This window comes from Kogia breviceps, chromosome 4, assembly GCF_026419965.1.
Source record: "Kogia breviceps isolate mKogBre1 chromosome 4, mKogBre1 haplotype 1, whole genome shotgun sequence".
Classification (NCBI taxonomy): domain Eukaryota; kingdom Metazoa; phylum Chordata; class Mammalia; order Artiodactyla; family Physeteridae; genus Kogia; species Kogia breviceps.
The window spans coordinates 31,895,092-31,920,042 of NC_081313.1; the positions used below are offsets into that span (position 1 = coordinate 31,895,092).

The 24,951-nt window shown below is 41.3% G+C and overlaps 1 protein-coding gene across 3 annotated transcripts in view; it reads right to left on the reverse strand.

The window, feature by feature from the left end:
• Positions 1–24,951, reverse strand: part of FYB1 (FYN binding protein 1) — a 160,657-nt gene that overhangs the window by 66,913 nt on the left and 68,793 nt on the right. For all 3 annotated transcript variants that reach the window (XM_067033343.1, XM_059060262.2, XM_059060261.2), the window contains exon 2: positions 21,482–22,643. In XM_067033343.1, coding sequence (XP_066889444.1) covers positions 21,482–22,643 — 1,162 coding nt within the window. The remainder of the gene's footprint in view (positions 1–21,481; positions 22,644–24,951) is intronic.

Here is a 24,951-nt window from a genome sequence, read left to right on the forward strand (position 1 = left end):
CGGCATGATTATAAAGGCACACAGCTGCTATACTCCCCATCATCAGCAAAAGCAAATCTATATTTACAAACAGCTAAACATATAATAACTCCCAACTCTGGATGATCATATGATTAGTCTTCCTTTGGCATCAACGATTAGGAGTGGGTTTACTTTGAAAGTGCCAATCTTTGAAAAGATAAACACCACTGATCTCTCAAGACAGTCATAAATGGTAGGAAAAGCAACAAAGATGGAAACCTTAGAGTTTTTCAGAAATAAGCCTTTTTCTTCAAGTTCAGAGTAAAATAAAAATAGTGATGCAACTTCCTGATTTTCTGACTCAAGTCGTTTCATGCACTAGTCATTTGGTTTGCCTTCCCAAGCCCAGTTTAATTGAGATGGTGTAGGCAGTGAAAGCTGCACCAGTGAAACCAAGGCAAAGTTTCACCCTGAGAGACAGGGGCAAAAACAGGAAGGTAAGAGGTTAGCCTAATTGCCAGAGACTGGGTGGTTACAATTTCAATCAGGCATTATGAACCCATGGGAGGAAGTTAGTGATCCTCCTTCTCATATATATATAGTATTTCTGATTTTGTGGACTCTGTCTTAGGACCTTTTGCCCTGGCAACACTGGAAGATCACAGCTGTCATTATTTCCAGCCATTCGTGGCCTACACTTACTATTTCAGGCCCATCCTGAATTTAGTAACATGACACAGAGGTCTGCAGGCTACAGCCTAGATACCTATCTGGTTTCCTCAGGGCTGTGGCTAACCTCCAAAGTTTATTGTTTCTGTTGCTGCCTCCTTAATGCCATGCCCCTGCTATCCAGATAGGTCTCTATTTTCTTGGGGAATTAATGACCAGAAGAGGTCGGTGACCCACCTCTTCCTTTAATTTCACAGATTTCCAGAGCAGGAAGGTACCTTAGGGGTGATCCAATTCAACCTCTCCTTTTGCAAGTGAGAAGGCGGTCAAAGAAATTGCTTGTCCAAGATCACCCAAAGTTGACAGAATTGGGCCCAGAAAGGAACTCTTGACATTAAAGATTGTTAATAACTGTGCGTTGATCATAGTCACTGCAACTTATGGGGCTGCAACTGCTGGTTGTCATAGAATTAGAGAATCGTTTAGAGTGCAAAACTACTTTTTTTTCCAGTAAGTTTTAAAACTTTGCAAATGCTTTACTTCCAGCTTTTGAACCTCAACTTTTATATATTACAGGGTGCCACCAAAAGCCCCAACGTTCTTCATCACCTCTCTCTGGTACTTGAGGTTGTGTGTGTGCTCTCTGAGATAAGGCGTCTTACAGCTCTGGCTCTGAACAACAAAGCTGCTGAAGCTGTTAGAAGCTGCAAGAATACCCACTTCCTACTTTACTGGTGACATATTTTAGCAAAGTTGTTCTCACTCAGCTTCCCCATCTCAAGCAAATTAAGATTTAGAACAATGACTTCAAATTCCTTTTTATGCAATTTCTGCTCTGTACAGTAAAACAGCTTTCCTAGCAAACACAAAACATTTTTCACCAGTGAATTTGAATTGTAAGTATTATGTTACTCTGCATTTATGTCGTGCAGCATTTCCTTCAAAGTTAGTTCCTGAGAACATTGGTCTTACTGAGCTATTTTGAGAGAGGGAGGAAAAAAGAAAGAGGTCTGTAGTCAAATATGATTTGGAAATTGCTGCAAATTATATTCTCTGATATTCATAGTGTTCAGTAGTATATTAAAGACCTTACACTAAAAAACTAATTTAAATTTGCTTAACCCAGGATTTCCCAAACATATTTGAATTACTTTGCCCCATAACATTGATAACATCCTGCGGAAATCTCAGTAGATGGGCAATTCTGAGATAACACTAACCTTTCAGTATGTCTCAGTGTTCCAAGCACCATATGAAAATGAAGTCTTTTTAAGGCTCAAATATCAGAATACAAATTCAGACTCTATAGTCAGAAGGCTCAGGGTTCAGTTTTGGCTACATCTCTTACTAGTTGCATAAGTTTGGGTAAATTACTTAATTTCAGAGCCTCAGTGTCTTCATTGCAAAATGGGGAGAATAAGAATTGATTGTAATATAATATTAGGAGAAAAGAAAGAAACACTGGTAGAATATCCAAATAAAGTAAAAGAACTTGAGCAATACTTGCGTTTTTTTAACTGCACCAAGATTCAAAAAAGTACATAGTATCTCATGGAACACACAGAAAATTTGCTAAGTTTAAAAGTCTTCCTAGCCCTGGCTCCTAGTGGATTGGGACACAGAGTAGTTTGTAAGTTGTTTCCTATGGAAATGTAGGTTAAATGCTTGTTTCCATACTAGCTAACAAGAGTCTTTTTAGCCCATGCTAATAACAAATAGCTTTTGTAGGGTGCTTCCTATGTGCCAGGCACATATGTTCTCAAAGCTGTGCTTTTGGAAATATTCCTGTAATTCCTCAAAAACCTCAGAAGGTAGGTAGCATTATTGTTCTCATTTGTAGGTGAGGAGACATGCAAATTATTCTAACTTGCCCGAAGTCTGACAGCTACTGGTGCGCAGAGCTGGGAATCACACCCACGCAGCCTGGCTCCAGAGCGTGTGCATTTAACCACTGTGCAACCACGTGGTGTGACTGAATGGCAGGGTTGATTTAGATTCCTGTGGGGGAGGAAGAAACACGGGGCAGAGTAGGAAAAGAGAAAAAAGAAAGATGAGATCTTTTCCATTTCTAGGGGACAGAGAACAGTATGTAGGCTTTAACTTTTCAGTTCTTTTTTGTACCTCCCACACCTTGCCACTTCTCCCAGTGATACTGAGTTACAGAAGAGTCCACTTTGGAGTCCCTGCCAGCTCTCAATTCTCTTCAGACATTCTGCACGTGCTCATCTATCTCCCCACTCTTCCCTCACCGGCCTGAATGACACTCTTTTCTGAGGGCTCTGCTTAGGTGTCAATTCCAATAGGAAGCCTCCTCCTCTAAGTCTCCGGGAATATTTAAGTCTCACAGAATCTAGCCCGTGCTCTCCTTTCCTTAGCACTTGTCAGGGGTAGCATACACGCCCACTGACTTGTCCGTGGCTCCTAGTACAGGACAAGCATCAGGAGAGTAGAGACACATCTGTCTCGACTCTGTTGGATCCCTAGGGTCCTGCACAGTATCTAGGGCATGCTCAGTGCTAAATAATTATTTGCTGCTGTCCACACTGTACCATTACCCAATGATTTACCATGTCCAAAATAATTATCCCTCACCTACAATTTCCTTCTTCCTTGTGCATAAACAGGAAAATTATATCAGAACATTGTGCTGCTGGGATAAAGGAGGAGGAGTACGTTTCTACTCAGACTTTGCCACTCCTGTCCTATTCCATTTTCACGTACCTCATCATTCCTCCTGGGACCTCCACCGATGTTCCATTTCTATTCCAACCCTCCCATCCTTATGTGTGAGGAGGCAATCCCTTGCAGCAGCATTGTGATGAGCTTATGCAGATTGGGTGTTGACTAAGGCTCTTGCGGAAATCCTTATCGTGACACTGACCAGTCCCAGGAAGACTATGTGGCCAGAACTCTCAACACCACCACGGTTATCTGACAAGGTATTCTGGCTATTTAGGGGCAGAACCCTTGAGGGATGGAAACAGAGATGCTATAGCAACAGATGCTATTGCTGCTGCTGTCTCGGTGAAGTGGTACATGGTGGTAGGTGTTAACCACTGAATGCTGGTCTCGTTAAAACTGAGTACAGTAGAGGCAGAAGGTAACTCGGGAGTACACCATCTACTTTCTACCTCTCCTGCCTCTACTCTAGTTATGTTATAATTATGTGTAATGAACTCTTTTACTGAAGTTGTCTTATAAACCAGGCTATATTATTCTATGGTTCCAAATTTCAGTAGTTATCTCATCAGTATAAATCTAAGAGATTACATAAGTGATTCTTTTTCTACATATTTTTGGGACAGAATTTTAAATATTGTCTTGCTCAGTTACTCATTCAATCAACCAATGCTTGCCAAGCACATAGTACAAAAGCATTTTGCTGGTATGGGGGGACTTGAGGATGAGTAGGGCATGGTTCTTGCTTTCACGGAACTCACAGTTTTCAAGAGTTTAGGTACAGAAATAACCAGCACCATATAACATGTAATTGGTGTGATATTGTTGGTGATATTAATTCAGTTTTGGAGATGTAGCTGAGGCACCAGGAGGTCATTAGATGAGTGTTGTTCAGTAGAATGTTCTGGGATGATGGAAATGTTTAATATCTGTGCCGTCTTATACAATAGCCACTAGCCATAGGTGGCTACTGAGCATTTAAAATGTGGCTAGCACAACTGAGGAACTGAATTTTAAATTTGTTTGATTAATTTAAATGTAAAAAGCTCCCCGTGGCTAGTGGCTACTATATTGGACAGGACAAACCTGGATAACAGTCTATCAGACAAGTGGAAATGTAAACACTCAGAAGAGCATTGGGTCCCAAGAGACAGGCTGAAGTGTCAACAATGTAGAGAGAGAACTGAAGCTCCTATGAGCTCCAGACCCTTGTAATTATCTGCCTATGTGACGTCTCAAAGACTCCTCTAATTGAACATGTTCAATATAAAGACCGTGGTCTTCTCACATAGTTAATCCACCATTTCCTAGTCTAGATATCTCTCAGATTCACTCTCTTTTGCCATCTCTACTGCCACCTCTGTAGTCCAAGCTCTTGCCTGGATTACTGCAATGGTCTCCTACTTCTTTATATTGCTCCTAGAACAATCCTTCCCAAACATCAAATCTAAACAGGTCACCTCATATTTAGGCAAAAGTCCCAAGTCTTTAACATGGCCTATAAAGTCTGACCCATGCCTACCTCCCTGGTCCCATCTTTTACTGCTTTTATTTCTTTTTTCTTTTTTTTTTTGCATTCTTTTTTGGATCTTTTAATAAAGAATAAAGCATAAAAAATATTTTTAAATAGCATGATTCTCACATTAAAAATAATAGTTTCTTTATTTTGATATTTTTGCCTTTTTAAAAAGGAGTAGCCAAAAAACTTAACATTTAGCTACTAACTGTTTTATACACTTAAGAGCATGCGTCAGAAATCTTTCCTTTAAGTTTGAAGTTTTATTTATTGTGGTAAAGTACATATAAACTTTACCATTTTAACCATTTTTTTCTCCTTTTTAAGTTGAATTATAGTTGATTTACAATGTTGTATTAGTTTCAGGAATTCAGCACAGTGATTCAGTTATACATATGTATATATCTATTCTTTTTCAGATTCTTTTCCCTTGTATGTTATTATAAAATATTGAATAAAGTTCCTTGTGCTATACAGTAGGTCCTTCTCATTTACCTTTTTATTGCTCATTAAACAATGCTGGTGTGCATGGAGAGAAGGTGGCATGTACAGATGCCATTAATGTGTGTGGGGGGGTGGTCAAATATTATATACCATTGCCATTTGGTTTCACTAAAATTTGAGGAAGCTCCAAGAGGTGCTGTGCAGGTGGCTCTAACCAATAAAAACAGATGCTTTTTATTTAGGCCTGAGGTCTATCTCTGTTTTTAAAAAAGCTTTAATTAAATAGAAGGCTTTCAAAGAGACACAGGTCATATACATCCTTTTTACTAGGTTAGTGTGAACTGTGCAGGTACAATGTGGGAAAAGTGAGCTTATTTTAGCATGTTCATATCCCTTGCTAACTGGTTGCTCACAGACCCAAATCAGGGTGAAAACAAGGAGCCAAAATTTAAGATCCTTGAAGGTCAGAGTACTTAGCATGTGGGGGATGTGAAATGTTTGGTAAAATAAAGTACCCATCTGGAGACAGAGGAGAAGGAGGCGGCTTTCTTCACAACACTTTCTCTATAATAGTTGGCATCTCAGTCCAACATACTTTCGTGCTATTGTTTCTTTCCTGTTTGTTGTTGTTATTATTAATTGTTTTAGGTGTTTAGGAAAATTTCATTATCCTCAAAAGTTGTTCAGGGCAGAATTGTCTTCTTAGGCAAAAGGAAATAAGTGTAGACAGGCCTAGCTCTAAGCAAAACTGAGTTGACAAAGCTCATCTTCAAAGGCACCCATGTCCCCTATTTGTAAATATTGGTATTTGTTTCTCCTTTTAGGTACTCTCAAACTCTGGTCCAGGAAGGAAGGGGGCTGGTTTGGTTTATTCCTAGCATGATGGGAGAATGAATGTTATCCAGCAGTCTCCTCTGATTCTACACAAGCTAACTGTCAAATGCCAGCTCTAGTAGCACTTCAGGCCAGCGTCTATGACAAGGCTGTGTGGAATGGTTCAGACCAACTGCCTGGTTTACCAGTTGTCCTTTTCCTTGATATCTCTATCTTTCCATTCCTATTCAGTTCAGGGCTTCCCTAAGGAACATGAGTTTCTAACACTGATCAAAACAAGCTATTATTTACTTTATAACACACAAAAAAAGTATTTGCCAATTTTTCTGTTGTCAATGTGCACAAGCATCTCCAGGGCAGTTATTAAAAAATGGAGATACCTTGGCCCCAAAGCCAGAAGTTCTCATTCAGAAAGGTGGCTATGGTGGTGGTAGAATTGTGGGGATGCAGTGATTTTCAGCTTTGTAAAGTGCCTAAGCCCATTCTGATGTAGATGGTCAACAGGCCACACTGGGAGAAACACTGTCTTGAGAAACAATGGGTGAAAAGGAAATTTTATAATAGTTGTCAGGTGAGATATTTTGAGATGATGAAAATTTACTTCACCTAATGGCAGACCCAGTCCTATTCAGCAACTTAGAAGAAAACCCAATTTTCAATTATTAGAGAAAACAGAAAAATGTATTATAAATTGATTTGCTAGGCTAATTTTGTGACCATATCAGAAAATGTGATTATAATATTCATAAAACTATCTAAAGCAGATAGTTGCCAAAGTTATGAGGTAAATTATAATTTAACAAATTGACCAATGAAGTCTAAAACATTTTGTGTTGCTGTATGTGGAACAGAATAACAAAAGTTAAAATAATGAACAATTCAAGTATTTTAACCAAAAGAAAGTTTGATGAGCTTTCTTCTACAAGAAAGGTATACTTATCTTAATAAAATCAGTAATGTTGTTGCCTGTTTAAATTATTTTAATTTACTAAAAGGTGAAGATTTGAAAACAAAAGTTAAACGGGTTATTTTGGTGAGTTTGAATGTGAAAATCCTAAACTATTGGGTAGTATAATTAAGTCAAACCTCTCTTTTTTCTCTTCACTCACAGACTACAAAAAATTCAAAGAAAATTCCCGAAGAATTTTCACATTGGGTGATAAGTCCATTTGAAAGAAATACTCATTTCATATTTGCAGAGTATGCTCTCAAATGTGCTACTGCTACTGCAAACTGGGCTTTTACTTAAATATTCTTTGTTGAATCAAGATGCTGAAGTAACTCCAATAAGTTTGCTGCTGTGACTTAAAATAAAACTTCAGTAATTGCGTATATTTTTTGATAGTTCACCTTTCGCCCCGAGATTTATTTAATAGTGTTATAGAGGAAATACTTGTTGAATATATGCTTTGAATCAGTGTTCATTTTAAAGTGAGAGATGATGCACAACCTATTCTGACCTATAGACCTATAAAATCTTACAGAAATTATATCGATTTTACTTATCAAAGATTAATTAATCTCTATCCCATGGATATCTTTCAACATGAATTTATATTATTTTCCCCTCAATTAAATGGAAAGCTCTTTAAGTAAAAACAATTTTGCCCCAGCTTTAGTTAATCTTGATTCCAGCTCATATGCTGTTAGCATTTATGCATTAAGTCTGGAATCTAAGCAAAAATCTTTTTTGGAGAGTATGTAATTTTAAAAATTCCAAATAATGAATCATGTGTCCCTTTAAAGCACTCCAACACATTTCTCAAAGTTCTTTCTTTAGATCTTACAAATCCTTGTAAATAGGGAAGAGTACTCAGTATATACAAACATTGTTTTTCTTGTAACATAATTCAAGAAGTGAAAGACCCACGTAAACAATTATCTTCTTTAGGATGGTTGTCATTTATTATGACCAGGTGCAAAGTCTACACTGACCATACATACTATCAATACATGAGGATGGTTGAATTTTTCACTGTTTTTTACATTGTGTAAATCCAAACTTTAGATGAGTCATTTACGATAACCCATTAAATACTTTTTCTGATATTGATGCTTTACAACAGTTATAAGCCTTACTAATGTTTTCCCCCTTAGATATATGATTAAAAGTTCCCAGTCAAGATGGCCAGTTGACTGCATGCCATAGCAAGCTCTGTTCACCCCGGATCTCTAGAAATGATGAAAAAGATAATTAATGAAAGCAAGCAAGCAAACAAACGATAAACATACTGGAAAACAAGAAAGTAAATCCACAGTGGACCAGAAGCCATGAGGAATCCCTAAAAAACAGATTTGAAGAGAGATCTGTTGAAAGAAGAAGCAGAAGCCCAACCAGAGCACATGAGAGAGTGGGACCCCACCCAGAGTGTTCTGCACTCAAAAGACAGAGAATGCGGGGGACAGGAAGGGGCTTTGGGGGAGTACTTGGAGGGCAAGAAGCAGTATAGATATGGCCAGGAATCAAGGGAGCAATGATGAGCCCTTGGGTGGGCGAAGTGGAGCAGAACTCTGGGGGCTGCAATGCCCAGGAAGCAGGGGCTGTCCTGGGGAAGACTAGCCATCAAGACCCTACCCCTCAGCGCTCAGCCACTCCCTCACTCCACTGAACTCTGTCTCCCCCAGAGCTGGCTGCACAAACAGAAACGGCAAACAGTCTAATTGCATCACCACTAGCAACCTGTGCACAAACAAAGAACCTCCAAAGTTCAAGAAAAGCCAGCGCCAAGAAAGGAGAACTCTGTAGTGAACAAATAGTAGAACTCACACCTGAGGAGACAGTAATACTGCAAGAGGGATGCAAGGCGATGCTGCATCTCAAAGAGGATCAAGTTGATGCTGTGATAATGAAAATCTTGTATGTTGTGTTGCAACAAAATAAACTATGATTTAAAGTCTGCAACAATTGGATGATGTTCTTACTAGTACTGATTGATACCTGAGGCGACTTCTGATGGCTGCCATCTATTACTCATGTATTTTTCAATGAGGTTTTTATTTGAACATTATCTCCGTTTCCCCTTTAATACATGTAAATAAATTACTGCTAATGGTTTGAGTCTTCAGGATACACCAGGAACTTTAAAAGTACATTATATACATTTTCATTTAATCCTCACAATAACCCTATGACAGAATTGATTTCTTACTTCCGTTAACAGATGAGAAAACCGAGGCTTGGAGAGGCTAAGAACCCCCCTCGGGGTCCCACAGTAAGTAACGGAGCTTGTACTAGACCCCGAGTCTCTCTAGCAACAAAACAACTGCTCTGAACTCTCTCTGATGAGAAACAATTGTGTAAACACAGTTCTCAAAACAAAAAAAAAGCACTACTGTCTTTAGAATACATCTCATTTCTCATAGATCCTAAGTGTTTACAGCGCTTTCTGTAAGTTCACCTATCAACTTCACAGCGAGATTAAAAAGAAAGTTTCCAGCTTACAAAAATACAGTGACAAGTTTGAAAAAAATCTGTTTTTATCCACGCCACATCCACCCTCTCCTTTTAACATTAGGCTCACAAATGCAGGACTCTGTTTGCAACATCGGAACTTGAGAGAGCTTTTCTCCAAACTCGAATAGCTCTGAACATCAACTAAACAGCATTACAGAGGAAATCCACCCTTTATTTTGGGACAAATGCCCAGCTTTCTTTTGCATTGGCTTAATTTCTCTTAAGTACTATATGAACGTAGGCTATTTTGAAGATTAGTAACTTAATACACTAAATATTGTTAAAGAAAAAGATGAATGTTGTTACCAAGTGATGAGTTATATAGGTAGTGGGGTAACTAGGCCAGTACAGTTGCACTTGGGCGCTGATGAGATTCAGAGCATAGAAAAACCCAGTGCTTTTAACTCTGCTTATCCCCTGGCCCTCCTGGTCAGTTTCAGTGGAGGGGACCCTCCATCTCCAAGCATGGAGACCTCCCAAGGGAACAAGTACAGCCACCTTGGGCAGGACTGTGGCTCTCCTGTCATCCTGGCCTCCATCAATATAGTGGTAGTTCTTACAGTGAAACACAATTATTCAGGTTTCCAAAGTCTGTTTATTTTAGCACTTACATTGTTTTTCCTTTGCCTTGAGTACCACCAGTTGTGCTAAATATGGCTTTTTAATTTGATGAATAGTAAGAATATGTGCCAGGTGAAAAATACTGATGAACTAACCTGAAGGCCACTACAGGGCAGACGGGGAGAAAAGAAATGAAAATAGAAGGGAATAGAGAGCAGAAAAAAAGGAAGAAAGGAAAGAAAGGGAGAGGGTAGTGAGAGTCCTTGATTACAGGTGTTCTGTGGGGGAGATGGGGAGCATTACACTCCTCCAGGCTGACGGGCAGGGTGACCTGGGGTGTACCAGCCAGCTGGTATGTACGATCTAACCATCAACTTTTAAAACACTCTAACTAGCTGAAGCCCTCTGAGGGTTCCAGATGCCCCTCAGTAACCCCTAGATGTCTTTGCATCCATCATTGATGGATGGCTTTGCAATCCATCAATGAACAGGTTAATGCCTGATATAACAAAAGACTTTCAGGACTCTGGTACCAGCCACCCAGATGTTAGATATTGGAATAGCATCTTTGTACTTTCCCTAACTAAGCAAATTTTTCAGCTCAACCCTAGGATACTACTTGTTTGCTTAAAGAGATCACTCCCTCATTTCCATGTTTGATATAATCACTAACTTCTAAGATCCTGTCTCAGTGTTACAGCATTTCTTTTGTTTTCAGGAAAATACCGCTGGTTTAAAAACCCTTCCTCTCCCCATCATCCCCTTTACTCCTCCCCCACTGTAATAGTTCTCATAAATGGCAGTATTTCTCAGCTTCGGTCAGGGAACAACTTGCATAAGAACCACTTGATGATGCTGATAACTATTCCAGTTTCTGGGCTTCATCTCAGGCTTCTTGAACTAGAAACTTTGGGGGCATTCCTAAAGCAATTTAAAGTTTGAGAACTTTTGAAAGACTAAGGCCTAATTTTGATGTCCTCTTGCTCCTTCTGAATACATATGATGTACACATTGTTTTATTTGTTTTTTTGCAGTACGCGGGCCTCTCACTGTTGTGGCCTCTCCCGTTACGGAGCACAGGCTCCGGATGCGCAGGCTCAGCGGCCATGGCTCACGGGCCCAGCCGCTCCATGGCATGTGGGATCTTCCCAGACCGGGGCACGAACCCGTGTCCCCCACATCGGCAGGCGGACTCTCAACTGCTGCTCCACCAGGGAAGCCGGATGTACACATTGTTGATCAGAGCCACTATTCATTTTGGTCATCTTTCTCTTTAGGACCCATTTAGTGTCACAATGATCATGAAGACATGTAAGAGACATTAGTTTGCATGGGTGTCCTTATATTTAGGCAAAAGTCTGAAAACTTGCAAATCCCAGATTTGATAGAAGAAAACTGCTCTCCAGCACTCTTATTTTTAAAGAATCTCTGGTTATTAGGCACTGAAAATAGACAAAAGGATGAAACAACCTGACTCTCACACCAAGTTGGAAAAATTCAGTTCCTATACTTCTATCAGGACAGACCAAACTCTCTTGGATGTATTCTATTCATCAGCTGTTTGTTTCTAGTAATAAAATGGCTACCAATCACACTAAAAAATAAAACCACTTCCACCCCCCGGCCATCCCATCCCACAAACTCCTTCCATTCTTAAAAGAGATGGTGAAATGGCCTTTGAATAAGAAACTCCTGCTTATGTTCAAGGGAAGACACCAGCTGAGTTCAAGGGTTTGGGTTAGAGGCAGATGAACTTTTCTGAATAAGAAAATGGAACGCGTTTTTCTTTGCCATTGAGAAGGAGGGGTCAAGGAAGTGAGGAAAAGAAAGAAGATGAATCACAGTGCAGGGGACAGGAAGTTGAGCTGCAAAATGCACAGTTGCTTTTGAAGAACCATGGTTGCCAGTGTTCCATTTTACATTTCTAGCCTCAACGCAATGTGAACTCCTGTCTCCACAGACCTTCACCGAAATCTGTCACTCACGCACACAAATGCCTTCAGTGAGTAGTTTGCAGTGAAAGTTAAGGAAAATAGCCAGGTCTTGTTTGAGTGACTGCAGTACAGCACAAGGTCAGGGGGGCAATTGCTAAACCAATCCAAGTTAGAAGCAGGAGCTGAAAGACAGAAATGATCTTGAGAATTCAAACCACATGGTTATTCATTTATCTTCTGTGGGGACCATTAAATTTGTCCATGAAACATGGGCTAGCATTTGGAATGAACTTTATCCAGATTTTCAGGAGCACACTAGCAGCGTTTTAAAATTTCCTACTTTAGCTTTTCCATTTCAAAATCACGTTGACACATGTAATTAGCCATGTCTTCTTAGTAGTTTAGAATCAGCAACCTCTTTGATTCTCATGCCTTCATAAAGCTCAGCATTTTCTGTGGGTTTTACTCCCAGGCTTCATTGTCCCAAAAGAAAAGAGATTTGTGGTGATGGTGTGGAGGGATGGAAAAAAATAAGATTTTTAAAAAGTAACCATAGGTTAGAAGATGAGAATGAAGAAGAAAGCAGGAAAATAGGAGGGAGACAGATGATTGGGGAGTAGTCAACTCTCATTTGCAAGTTTGAGTGGCACAGGAATGTTTGTGTTCCTCCAAAATTTACATGAAACCTAATCACTAATGTGATGATATTTGGAGGCAGAGCTTTTAGGAGGTAAGTATGTCTTCATGAGAGTGGAGACCTCATGAATGGGATTAGTGCCCTTATCAAAGAGACCCCAGAGAGCTTTCTAGCTCCTTCTGACATGTGAGGACACAGAGAGAAGACAGCCATCTGTGAACCAGGAAATGGGTTCTTGCTAGACGATGAATCTCTCGGTGCCTTGATCTTGGACTTTCCATCGTCCAGAATTGTGAGAAATAAATTTGTGTTGTTGCAAAGCCACCAACCTATGGTATTTTTGTAATAGCAGGCTGCACTGACTAAGATACTACTGCACTTTGTAATAGTTCACCCAAGGTACATTAGATAATCACTCAGAGTCAGTGGAAAAAGTAGGCGTTCCCAAGTGGTAGATAGAGATGTAGCAGAAGATAGTGATCTGGAAACATCATCTGGTTGCACTCTACTCAGTCAGAGTACAACTAACTTCTCCTGAGGACTAAGAACTCAAGCCTTCAGAGAAATCAAAGACAGCCTCTTAAAGAGTGAGATTTCCTGCTTGTCAAACTGTTCATATGAGGTCTAGAAAATTCTCTTTAATTTACAGTAACGTGAATGACTGAAATGTATTTTATAGACTTACCTTATCCTCCTTTCATATAAAACAGCTTTTGAAAAAATGGCTGAGGAGTAAGTCAAGGCTATGTTGTGTGTGTGTGTGTGTGCGTGTGTGTATGTGTGTATAGCTTTACCCACTCTATGTGAACCAGAAGCTAAAGGCTGGAAAGCAAGGAGAAGCCACACTCCAGACCCTCAGTAACTGAGAGCACATGATGTATCTCAACTTCTTTAAGGTGACAATTTGGAAGAGAAATACGAACTACTGTAGGATTTAAAAACAAACCACTAAAGACAGACTCTTTTGGGCATTAATCTAGGCTTCCTTCCCCACCTAGTAACAGTTGAACAACTTCCATTCCAGATGAGGGGAACAAATATTCAAACACACTTTGGATCTCTGTGATATTTATCTGCCTTGCCATTTTGCAGGGACAGATTTTTAGCTGCCTGGTCACAGCAATCCTATCACCACACAGGCTGCTTTGGAAAATCAGATGAGCTATCTTATTGCTCTAAGAATTATAAGAAAATCAAGAAAAGAGAGCAAGGGGTGTTATGTGGCAAGAACTTCCCTGTGCCCCTTTTTACCTCAACAGACCTACTGCCACCCCTGGAGAAACACCTGCCCAGTTGCCAGGAGCATGCTGGCGGAAAGTGCTGTTGTGGTGTGCAGGAGCGCAGCTGCAGAGAGGTGCAGACTTTTGTAACAAATATGAACAGCTGATTCGACAATGCAAGTTCTTACTTTGGGGAAAGAAAAAACCTCACTTGGGTTTTTGTTCAGACTTTTTTTCTACTGCCAGATGTCTCATCTTTGGTTGCTTTTTCCTGATGGTATCTATTGCTATCAGTTGTTCTAGATGTTTTTTTCTACCTTCCTATGCTGCACAGAATGAAGTATAGTCTTTTTTCTTTAGTGGCAATTAATGGAAGAGAAATAGGTTTTTTGTCTGTGTATTTACTAGTGGTTAATATAGCAGTTACATTCTCCAGCATGTGGACTTTTTTCTCTTCCTTGCTTCTCATATATTGGAAGAACAAACAATCTAGTGCTCTAGATGTCTCTCTGGGCTTTAGAACCACGCCACAACTATCATGATTGTGCTTACTGTAAAAGGATAAAACATTTCCAGATATTTTTGTCAAATCAGGTAGCTGGATTTCTGCTTCTGAGGCATACTTTGGCTCTTCTAATAATTGAAGTTATTCTTGTGTTATAAAAGTTAATTCGTTTTGTTTTGAGAATAAAACACATATGCACAAAGAGGTACTTTTTGCATACGAACTCATCATATTCAGAAACAGTGTCATCAGGGGAAAAAAGGAGCCTTCAATGGCAAATGACTATTCTGGAATTGCAATTCTTTAAAGAAAAAAGGTTTTATTTGGCTTGAATTGGAAATTATTTTAGAAGATTATATGAAGCAAGGCATCTCCTGCCCAGTAACTTGACTGAATTATAACACGTACATTCGTCCCAATCTTCCTATCTAATGCTTTTCTTTAAAACAATTTTTATGTGTAAGCACAATTGAAAGTAAATCAGGAAAAAATTTCAGGTATTTGATTACTTGACTCATATGTATTTTTATTTGACTCTTAGATGTGACTTTCTTTTTTACCCCCTTCCTTCCTCAAGAAAACTGCAATTTCATTTTAATGCTTTTACCTCTAAGGGTTGCATGCCTGTTTTTTTCCAGTTTTATTGAAATATAATTGACATACAGTACTGTATAAGTTTAAGGAGTCTACAGAAACATAATAATTTAACTTATATACTGCATGAAAAGATTACCAAAATAGGTTTGATGAACATCCATCATCTGCATATGGCTAAAAATTAAAGAAATAGAAAAAAATGTCTCTTCTTGTGTGAGAACTCCTAGGATTTACTCTCTTAACAACTTTGCATGCCTATTTTAAGAATTAAATAATGTGGATCAAATTTTTTATATATTAAATCATCTCATATGCATTTTATACTTTAAGGGTAAGTCAGCCACTGTAAAACAAAATATACATTTATATCACAAGTGGTCATAGCTTCTTTGATCTAGTGCTTGTTACAAATGTTGATATAATGCCAGTTGGTTGGGCAATATTTCCAAATTTTCCTTTGTAAGTGGCTTAAAAATATACCTACTTCTAGCCTCTTGATCACAGGAAGAGTTATTATTACATCAGGGTAAATCATGGCATGTTGCTCCAAATTGGGTTTACAGAAATTTCTCTTCTCATAGTTAAGAAAACAATAGTCTGTCTTACAGGCCTGGTGAATATCACTGTAAGGAAGTGTTTTCCTGTAAATTAAATAATAAGTGTGGTTTATCGTGTCAAAATTAATATTAAAAGACTAGCTGGTGCTCAGGCCGTTAAGGAAGAATTTTCATGGTCCAACTGAGCACCCAGCTAGAAACCCGGAAGCTCAGTATGCTGAGGGGGCTTTTCGGTGGTGTCAGTGGCCCTGAAGAGGGGGAATCTGCCTTCCTCAGGGGTTGCTTCAGTGGTCCTTTCCTTTTCCTGGCTCATCTGCCTAGTCAGTATTCAAATCCTCTCTTAGTCCAAGTATAAACTGTTTGGCTGTTAAAGGCTTAAAATATGATTGCTGGGCTTCCCTGGGGGCGCGGTGGTTGAGAGTCCGCCTGCCGATGCAGGGGACACGGGTTCGTGCCCCGGTCCGGGAAGATCCCACATGCTGCGGAGTGGCTAGGCCCGCGAGCCATGGCTGCGGAGCCTGTGCTCCACAACGGGAGAGGCCACAACAGTGAGAGGCCCGCGTACCGCAAAAAAAAAAAAAAAAAAGGGCTTCCCTGACGGCGCAGTGGTTGAGAGTCAGCCTGCCAATGCAGGGGACACGGGTTCGTGCCCCGGTCCGGGAGGATCCCACGTGCCGCGGAGCGGCTGGGCCCGTGAGCCATGGCCGCTGAGCCTGCGCGTCCGGAGCCTGTGCTCTGCAACGGGAGAGGCCACAGCAGTGAGAGGCCCGCTTACCGCAAAAAAAAAAAAAAAAAAAAAAAAAAAAAAAAAAAAAAGACTGCTCTCAGGGATTTGCGGGTTAGTGGAGGTCAGATGCTATCAACAGTCTGAGTGAAGCCTGCACGGGGTAGGGTAGCTGGATCTCCCCCTATCCCCTTCTTGATTGTGTCCTGAAGAAGCCTCAGAATAGGAGACTTGGGGAGTAGATAGGGAGCGGTCATCCAAGTGTCCATGACCAGTGAGCACCATCCAGAGGATACGAAACACAGCTCTCAGTGGGCACTCAAAGTCACATGAGTTTCCTTTCTGCCATCTTGCCGCCTGCCTTGTGAAGGGGTGAACCTATGGTGCCTTTGGAAATACCACTGACTCCTGGATTATAACTGAAATATTTAGTTGGTATTAAATAATGAGGGAGGGACTTACACGATGTCCCTCCTCCAATTCCCAAATAAAATAGGAAAAACAAAATAAGGCAACATTATCCCCAAATCACTAGGAGCCATGGCACAAGAAAAGGAAAATAACTTCACTAGTGGCTAAGGGAAGAAACAGAAGAGTCTGGTGCCACAGGAGGCAAGCGAAGCTTCCCACTTGTTCCCCAGGCTGAGAAGCAATACGGGGGGGCAGACAGTGATCCTAGGAAAACCTGTGGATTCTCCCTAATACACGCCAAGTTGGAGAAGTGGACTCAGAGGTGGTGAACAGCCTGGGGAAGGTCAAGGTGAAACCTATAGCATGAAAGCCCTACATACCACAACAGGATCTTCCCAGAGACAAAGGGGGAATGAGCTGCCATGGTTGATCTTGTCCTGGTACAGGGCTCTGAATGAGATGTCAATAAATGGAACAGTATTCAGGTCCCCAGCAAGGACTGCCCTCAAGACCAGCATAGCTAACCTTCATTTTACAAATGAGGGAATTAAAAGCAATATTCAGAACTCAAATCACAGCTCTGAAGGCAAGACAAATTTATCACACTGGATTAGAGTGAGTAGATGCGTTTGTCATCCATCAGCCAGATGAAAAGAGGTGGTGGGCCCTCCTTCTACAGGGAACAGAAAATCTCTGAGAGCTAAGAGGAATATCATCTCAGAAAATACTGGTGATAAAATGATCGACACAGATACATCTTGGCTGTTTTTAAATCTTAAAGACAGAGATTTATTTGGGAATCTAGACAGAAGAGCAAATCATTTTCAAAGTAATTGCTAAGCTATAAAGAGTATGAATACTAAATTCTGATTAAACGGATTTCGGTGGCAGGACACATCTGAGCAACTAACAAGAATATATTATTACTATGCTCCAAATAAATAACGTTAAACAGACTGGTCTCTGTTTACATGGAGCTTACAGTGGTATTTATAGTAAAACAAAAAATGACGTATTTTAACCAAAGGACAGAGAAAGGGAGAAGAATGAAGATTCTTTGGGTTTCACTTATGCTTGACTTATTATCTCATAATATCCTATGTTTCAAGAGAGGGACCATAGCAAGGAGGGTGGCAAGGGGGGACACAGGCTCTGAAATCAGAGAGACAGGAGGACCAGCCCTGTCTTTGCCTAGTCACATTATGGCCTTGGGCAAGTTACCTTACCTCTCTGAGCTTTAATTTCCTCATTGAATTCCCATTTCATTGGTTTCTTGGGAGGAATAAACAGGGGTAACATGTATCTAATATGTAACATGTCCTCAATAAGTGATAAGCACCCTTAATGGCTAATATATTGGACAGAGATGATAAAAGATGGAAGGTAGATCTGGGGAAGACGTTTAAGGAATTAGATGTGAACCTGGAAAGGAAGGAACCATGTAGAAGCCTGAGAAAAAGGTTCTAGAGTTTTGAAAACCTACAGAGTTACTAGGTGAAGCTTCAGTTAATTTGAATACTATTATACACTTTCAAGTTCTGGTATTTTTTTTTAACCTTTCTAAATGGAGTCCTAAATTACTTAGTATGGTTTAGGAAAAATAGCAATGGTAGGATTAGGAGTCAGCAGACCTTATTAAGAAATTCTGTGTTCAGAAAGTAAATGCTCATTTTGTGACACATATACAAGGTTATTTTCTGTAGCACTGTTTGGAAGAGCAAAAGTTTGGAAACAATACAAATTGTTAAATCAATTAGGTGAGTCATCCATTTACCTGAATATCATGCAGCTCTAAAGAATATTCAATAACCTCTTATTAAAATGTGGAAAAGGCTTCCCAGGTGGCGCAGTGGTTGAGAGTCCGCCTGTCGATGCAGGCGACACGGGTTCGTGCCCCGGTCTGGGAAGATCCCACATGCAGCGGAGCGGCTAGGCCCGTGAGCCATGGCCGCTGAGCCTGCGTGTCCGGAGCCTGTGCTCCGCAATGGGAGAGGCCACAACAGTGAGAAGCCCGCGTACCGCGAGAGGCCCGCGTACCGCGAGAGGCCCGCCTACCGCGAGAGGCCCGCCTACCGCAAAAAAAAAAAAAAAAAAATGTGGAAAGATGGACAGGAATTTTATTTTTATTTTTAAAAAGCAAGGATCAGGGCTTCCCTGGTGGCGCAGTGGTTGAGAGTCCGCCTGCCAATGCAGGGGACAGGGGTTCGTGCCCTGGTCCGGGAGGATCCCACATGCCGCGGAGCGGCTGGGCCCGTGAGCCATGGCCGCTGCGCGTCCGGGGCCTGTGCTCCGCAACGGGAGAGGCCACAACAGTGAGAGGCCCGCGTACCGCAAAAAAAAAAAAAAAAAAAAGCAAGGATCAAAGCATTGCATATAGTAGTTTACTTATTGAGTAAAAAGCAAGGAGATTAATATCTATATTTATATTTGCTTGTGTAAACACAAAGAAACTTTGGACAGATATACAAATTAAGAAGAGTGGTTTCTGTGGAGCAGAGGCTGAGAAGACCCAGGAAATGGTGGAGATGGACTAAAGTACTTTTTACTCTATATCATTTGTGAGCTAGATGTAAATTTCTATTTAAAAAATAAGTTAAAAATGTAAATGCTTTAAAAAATACGTGAATGCTGTAAAGCGGTGTTACTCAGAATTTAAATTTATGAATCAGATTGCTTTATCCTGACACCAACCTGACGTCAGTTCAAATTAAGAAGATTGAGTTTTGATTTGTGGAAGAGGTGGCTGAAGAGGGAACAGGGTCCACTTTGAAGCATAATATATATCGAGGGATCAGAGGGTGGAGGTAGGGTACATTGATGAGAGGATTTAGAATCTAAACTGCGTCATGGGGCATATGAGCAGTGGGGAGGCATGTCAGGATGGGGACAGGGTTTCAAGAAGGAGGAGAAACCCGGCAAGGATCAACTTGGCTTCCTAAGCAATTTTGCCTGGGTCTCTTGGAGCTATATTGCACTGAAAATCAGCTCAAGGATGACCTTGCCAGGACTGCAGAGCCAAAAGAGGACTTCACTGGCATTTCAATAGCACAACAGCAGCCACCTGGGTACTACCACTCAAACCAGGTAGTGGAGTGTAAATAAAGACGGAAGACGTGGAAGAAAACTCTCAAGGATTTCCACTTTACATCAGGACAGTTTCCTTGGCATGAACTCAGAGCCATATAATGGAGGTTATGATAGTTAATTTTTTACCTGAGGCACAGAAGAACTACGACAGGGAATTAAGAAAGGGTTTTTTTAGAAGGTTTCAGAAAAACAACATTTCTGAGTTATGGCCCAGTATTAAAACGAAAAGGTGACATATGAGGATACAATAAGAGTAACAGCGTAGGGCTTCCCTGGTGGCGCAGTGGTTGGGAGTCCGCCTGCCGATGCAGGGGTCGCGGGTTCGTGCCCCGGTCCGGGAAGATCCCACATGTCACAGAGCGGCTGGGCCCGTGAGCCATGGCCGCTGAGCCTGCGCGTTCGGAGCCTGTGCTCCGCAGCGGGAGAGGCCGCAACAGTGAGAGGCCCGTGTACCGCCAAAAAAAAAAAAAAAAAAGAGTAACAGGGTAACTCTTTCTAGAAGACAGGTGATCACGGGGTCATTCCAAACTTGCTTTCTAAGAGACCGATTAATGGGGAATTTGATTCCTAACATGTTGGTTGACACCGAGAATATTGGTCTCAGGAAGATGACATATTGTGAGATGCTTCTACAGAGCCAAAATAAAAATGAACTACCTTTATACCCAGAACTGCTTTAATTAGATCACACTTTCATAAGTAAAATATATATATAGTTGTGCTGTGGTCACTCGCAAGTATCCTTTTTCTTTTCTCACAATAAACAAGGGTTGTACATTATTTGCCTAAAACATTAATCATTTCAAGCATAAGTGAGCTGCTTTCACCACTATGAGGGTTACAAATCTTTACCAAGTCATTCAGGATCAACTTTTAGCATGTGCCATAGTATGGTGGTAACATCTCTGGTAGAAAATTAAACTATTTACCCAGGAGGAAAATAATGTATCCCTTTGTCTGGCTTATTATCTTAGTTATGTACTACTTTATGAATCAGAAACATTCAGAAAACTTTATGCTGACGGAGCAATAGAAAACAGCTGAAATATAAAACAGTAAGTGCCATTTCACAAGAGTCCTGTGCATCTCTTATTTGAATATTGGGCTTAGGAGACATGTGATACATTTGTGGACATTTAAAATCATTTGGAAAAAGTTTTCTCAACCTCTGTACCATTGACATTTTGGACTGGATAATTCTTTGCTGGGCGGGGCTGCTCTGTGCATTGTAGGACGTTTAGCAGCATCCCTGGCCTCTACCCGCTAGACATGACAGTCAAATGTCCCCTGAACATCCACCACTGACTTAGAGGTTTGCTCACCTTCTGACTCCTTTGTGATAGTAGAGGGAACACACCTCAGTCTCATTCAACAGAAATGAAACCCAACAAAGGAAGTAGAAGAAATGGTTACATTAAGCAAAACCACTTGACAATCAAATGGATGTATTTCTCCCCATGCCCCCAAATCAGCCCCCCAAGGCGCTTCCTCACAGAATGCCAACCTAAAACTAAGGATTTCAACCTTCTCAGACATCCCACACCAGAGGAAAAAAATGCCAAACAAAAGCCGTCACACACACAGGAGTACCAGTGACGGCATCGTTCCTTGTTACAAAATTTTCCCCGGAAGCTAGAACACCCTCTGCTGGGAAGGAAACATGTGCAATAGCAAATGAGAAAAGAACTCACTGTTTCCAGAAGCGGCTTTCCGGAATTTTGTCAGGTCAACGTGCGGTGGTCTGCTGGGTTTTTGTGGAGGGGGGCCCAGGGTAAACAAGGAGGGCAGGGGTTTTCGCTTGGGGGTGGTTGAATTCTGGTCCTCCTTTTCCTTTTCTTGACTTGGGCCCCAGGGCCCTGCCATTGTCTGCTTCGAAGGTGTCTTCAGGAACTTGGCAGGAGGGGCCCCAGAAGCCGGCTCTTCCGTATTCATTTGGCTCAGGAAGACTTTCTTAGCAGCATCTACCTTCCTCTCTACTCTTTTTTCTTCAGTATTTTTGGAGAGGCCTGGGACCCCTCTGCTTGCAGCAGGTTTCAGAACGACTCCAGGAAAAGGAAAACTTGATGTCTCGCCTCCATGCTCTTTATTCTCTAGGTCGTCCCTGGCTGGTTTCAAAGGGCCGGATTTGGCCTTGGCTCCCAGGGGCGCCGGGGCGCCTCTCTGTTGACCCACAGTCTTGGTGGGGCTTTCGTCTTCCTGGGGATCATCTGTATTCAGGGATGGCTTCTGGCCAAAGACGGGTTTGGGGAAGAGGGGCTTGGGGTCCTGATCTTGAGAGGCTGACATAAACTTGCCTTTAACCCCAGCCAGCTTTGGGAAGACTTGCTTCAGTTCATTTTCCTGGGCTGGATGATTTGACCCCAGCCTGGGGCCTGGTGGCTTAAAGTCATGGTCTTGGTTTACACTGTGAAGTGAAAGCTTATTCCCAGGAGGCCAGGGAACCTCAGGTTTGGAAACTTCTTTGTGCAAGTTGCTGGGCTTGGGGCCTACAGGTTTCAGAAATCCCGGTTTCACCTCAGGGTCTCTGGTGGCCGAGTTAGCCTGCGGTCCAAACCTGGGACTCACTCCAGATGGCTTTAGAAATGGAGGTTTGGGCTCCTTGTCAGGCTTTTCCTCAGAAGAAGGTTTCACCCCCAGAGGGGGCTTTGGGGACCCAAACTTGGGCACATTGCTCGGTCCTGCAGGAGGGCTGGCATTTCCTTGGTTGTTGAATAAGTTCTTTTTGGCCTGTACTCCTGAAGGGGAGTTTTGGCCTGGAGCCTTGAAGGGCCTGCTGTTGACCGAGACCTCCTCCATGGGGTGGCCCCCTGTGTTAAACTTCGCCATGAGGGACTTCACATCTGCTTTCCCATCCTGCAAGCACAGCGAACAAAAACTCACTGAGAGCCCAAAGTCTCACTTGCACAATTTAAAGTACTACACTTTAAAGGGTTTCCTGGTTTGAGGCCTGCAGCGTCGCTGATTGGTTCGTGAGATATTGTAACATTTATCTTCCTCTATGGCAAAATAAGTTGTGAGAATTTCTTGAAGGGGGAGGGCTATGATACTTAGACTTTTTTTTTTTTTTTTTTTTTGGTTGTCTTAGACTGACTTGCTTTCTTTTGTTGTTGTTAAGTCACAGCTTATATTTTCCCCTTTCCTCTTACTGGTTCTCTAACACTCTTGTTGGATTTACTCTGAACTTGGTATTTATGTGTTTTGTTGAACTTGAAAAAATATGAAAGTGACTAACAAATGACCTCTTCCATATTTTATAGCTGAGTCTCTTAAATAGAAACTGCATTTAAAAACTGAAAGCAAGCTCTTCTGTAAATCTGGGTTGCATGCTTTACGCAACATAGCCACGTTTGATATTTCTGTGTTTGCAAGCCTGTTCTTGTTCCCACCTATATTTAAGGTCCATCTGTTTGCTAACAGGGAGATGTGGCAGAAAAACCCACTCATTTTTATACATAAGCAATAAAATGAGTTTTTCTACTTATTGATACATATTTAGTGTAAATGATTCAACTGGAACCAGACAACCAGGCAGACTGCGCTCATTTTCAAGGGGCATAGCCTGGAGCACACAGGGAAGGTGACAAGGAAAGAGCAGGGACAGGCTGGAACATCTCACTTCCAGATGCTGGTTTCTCCAGTCTCTGTCCCCCTGGTCTAGAATTAGGGTATTACCTAGTAAAGAGAGCGGGCAGTCACCTTTCTCTGTGACTATAATCCCATGTAACCTGTAAGAATTCATGGTGGGTTTGCTTTTTCTCTCAAAAGCCAGGAGTTGAACTTTTTTAGTTCTTTTAGGAATATTTGAAAATCTGAGGCTTAGAAAAAATATCACAGATAGCCACGACAGTTTCCATTTTTTGCTTTAAAATTCACCCAGAAAACATTTTCTTACTTCCTATCCTCACCTGTCATTGCTGAGCATATTTCTTCTCTCAAGGCCCCACTCAGATACCACAAAACCAGATCCTGTCCGGTTGGGAAGAATTGCTCCCTCCTCTTAACTCATGTAGCACAGCAGGCCCTGCTACATGCCCCTGTGTTACTTCCTTTCCTAATAATAAGAACCACCGTTTAGCGTGTAAACACATGTGCTTTATTCTGAACGAGGCAAGTTATCTACGTCACCTCATCTCATTCTTTTAGATGATGGCATTATTTAACTCCATGTCACAGGAAAGAGGATTGAGGTTGAAACTGCAAGAGGACATCATGTGAGAGCATGGGAACTTGGTTGGAATCCTAGTTGATTAGCAGGGCCTCAGTTGCACAATCTGTACAATGGGAATAAGAGAGCACATCTGCCAGAATTGTCACGTGTGTTAGAGATAGAATTTGTAAAGTGCCTGCCTGGCCCTCAGCCTGGGCTCAATGTAAGGAAATTATTATTATTAGAAACGTTAAGTAGCATATTCAAGGACTCACAGCCAGGAACTGTGAGGACAGGGATGCCGACTCAGGTCTGTCTCGGGCTCCAAAGTCCAAAAACTGTCTCATTACCCTTTGTATAGAACCCTCGGAATTCTAATATATTTGGGAAATTGTTCAGGTTGGCACTGAGATGAATACTGTGAATGGTGATTTTAAAAGAAATGGTCCCTTCAGCAAGAGTTTCTCTCCATACCAAACTACAGTCTTTCAGGATTGGGGTAAGCAACCTAGTCAGGAGGCGAAAATGAGGTGAAAGGAGCAATTTCAAGCTTGGTTTTGCTCCTTTAATTTACTACCCTGTATCCAAGTTGCTGAAAATATCTTGTTTTCTACCTTGCCTCCCTTGACCGTTTTTTTTTATCCCCATGATTTTCTCAAATCCTCAAGTAATCCCCGGAGGTAATAGGCAGGAAGCCAGCAGAACCAGGGAGAGTTTGGGTGCTGGCAGAGGAAACAGGTGAAGACGGATCCTACACTGTGCCTCCTGGGAGATCCTAGCTGCAAAGGACTTTAAACCTTAACACAAGATGCATAAAAAAATATCAATACAGAAATTTGCTCCCCACCTGGAAGAAAGTCTGTCTCTAGGGAAGAATCTTTTATTCTAGACTCACTCTATATTTTGTAATTTATATTCTAGATCTACAATTTAGTCCAGAATGATAAGAGGCTGCAGAGTAGAGCATCAACTAGGGAGCCAGGTTTTGAGTCTGATCAGCTATTTACTGTAACG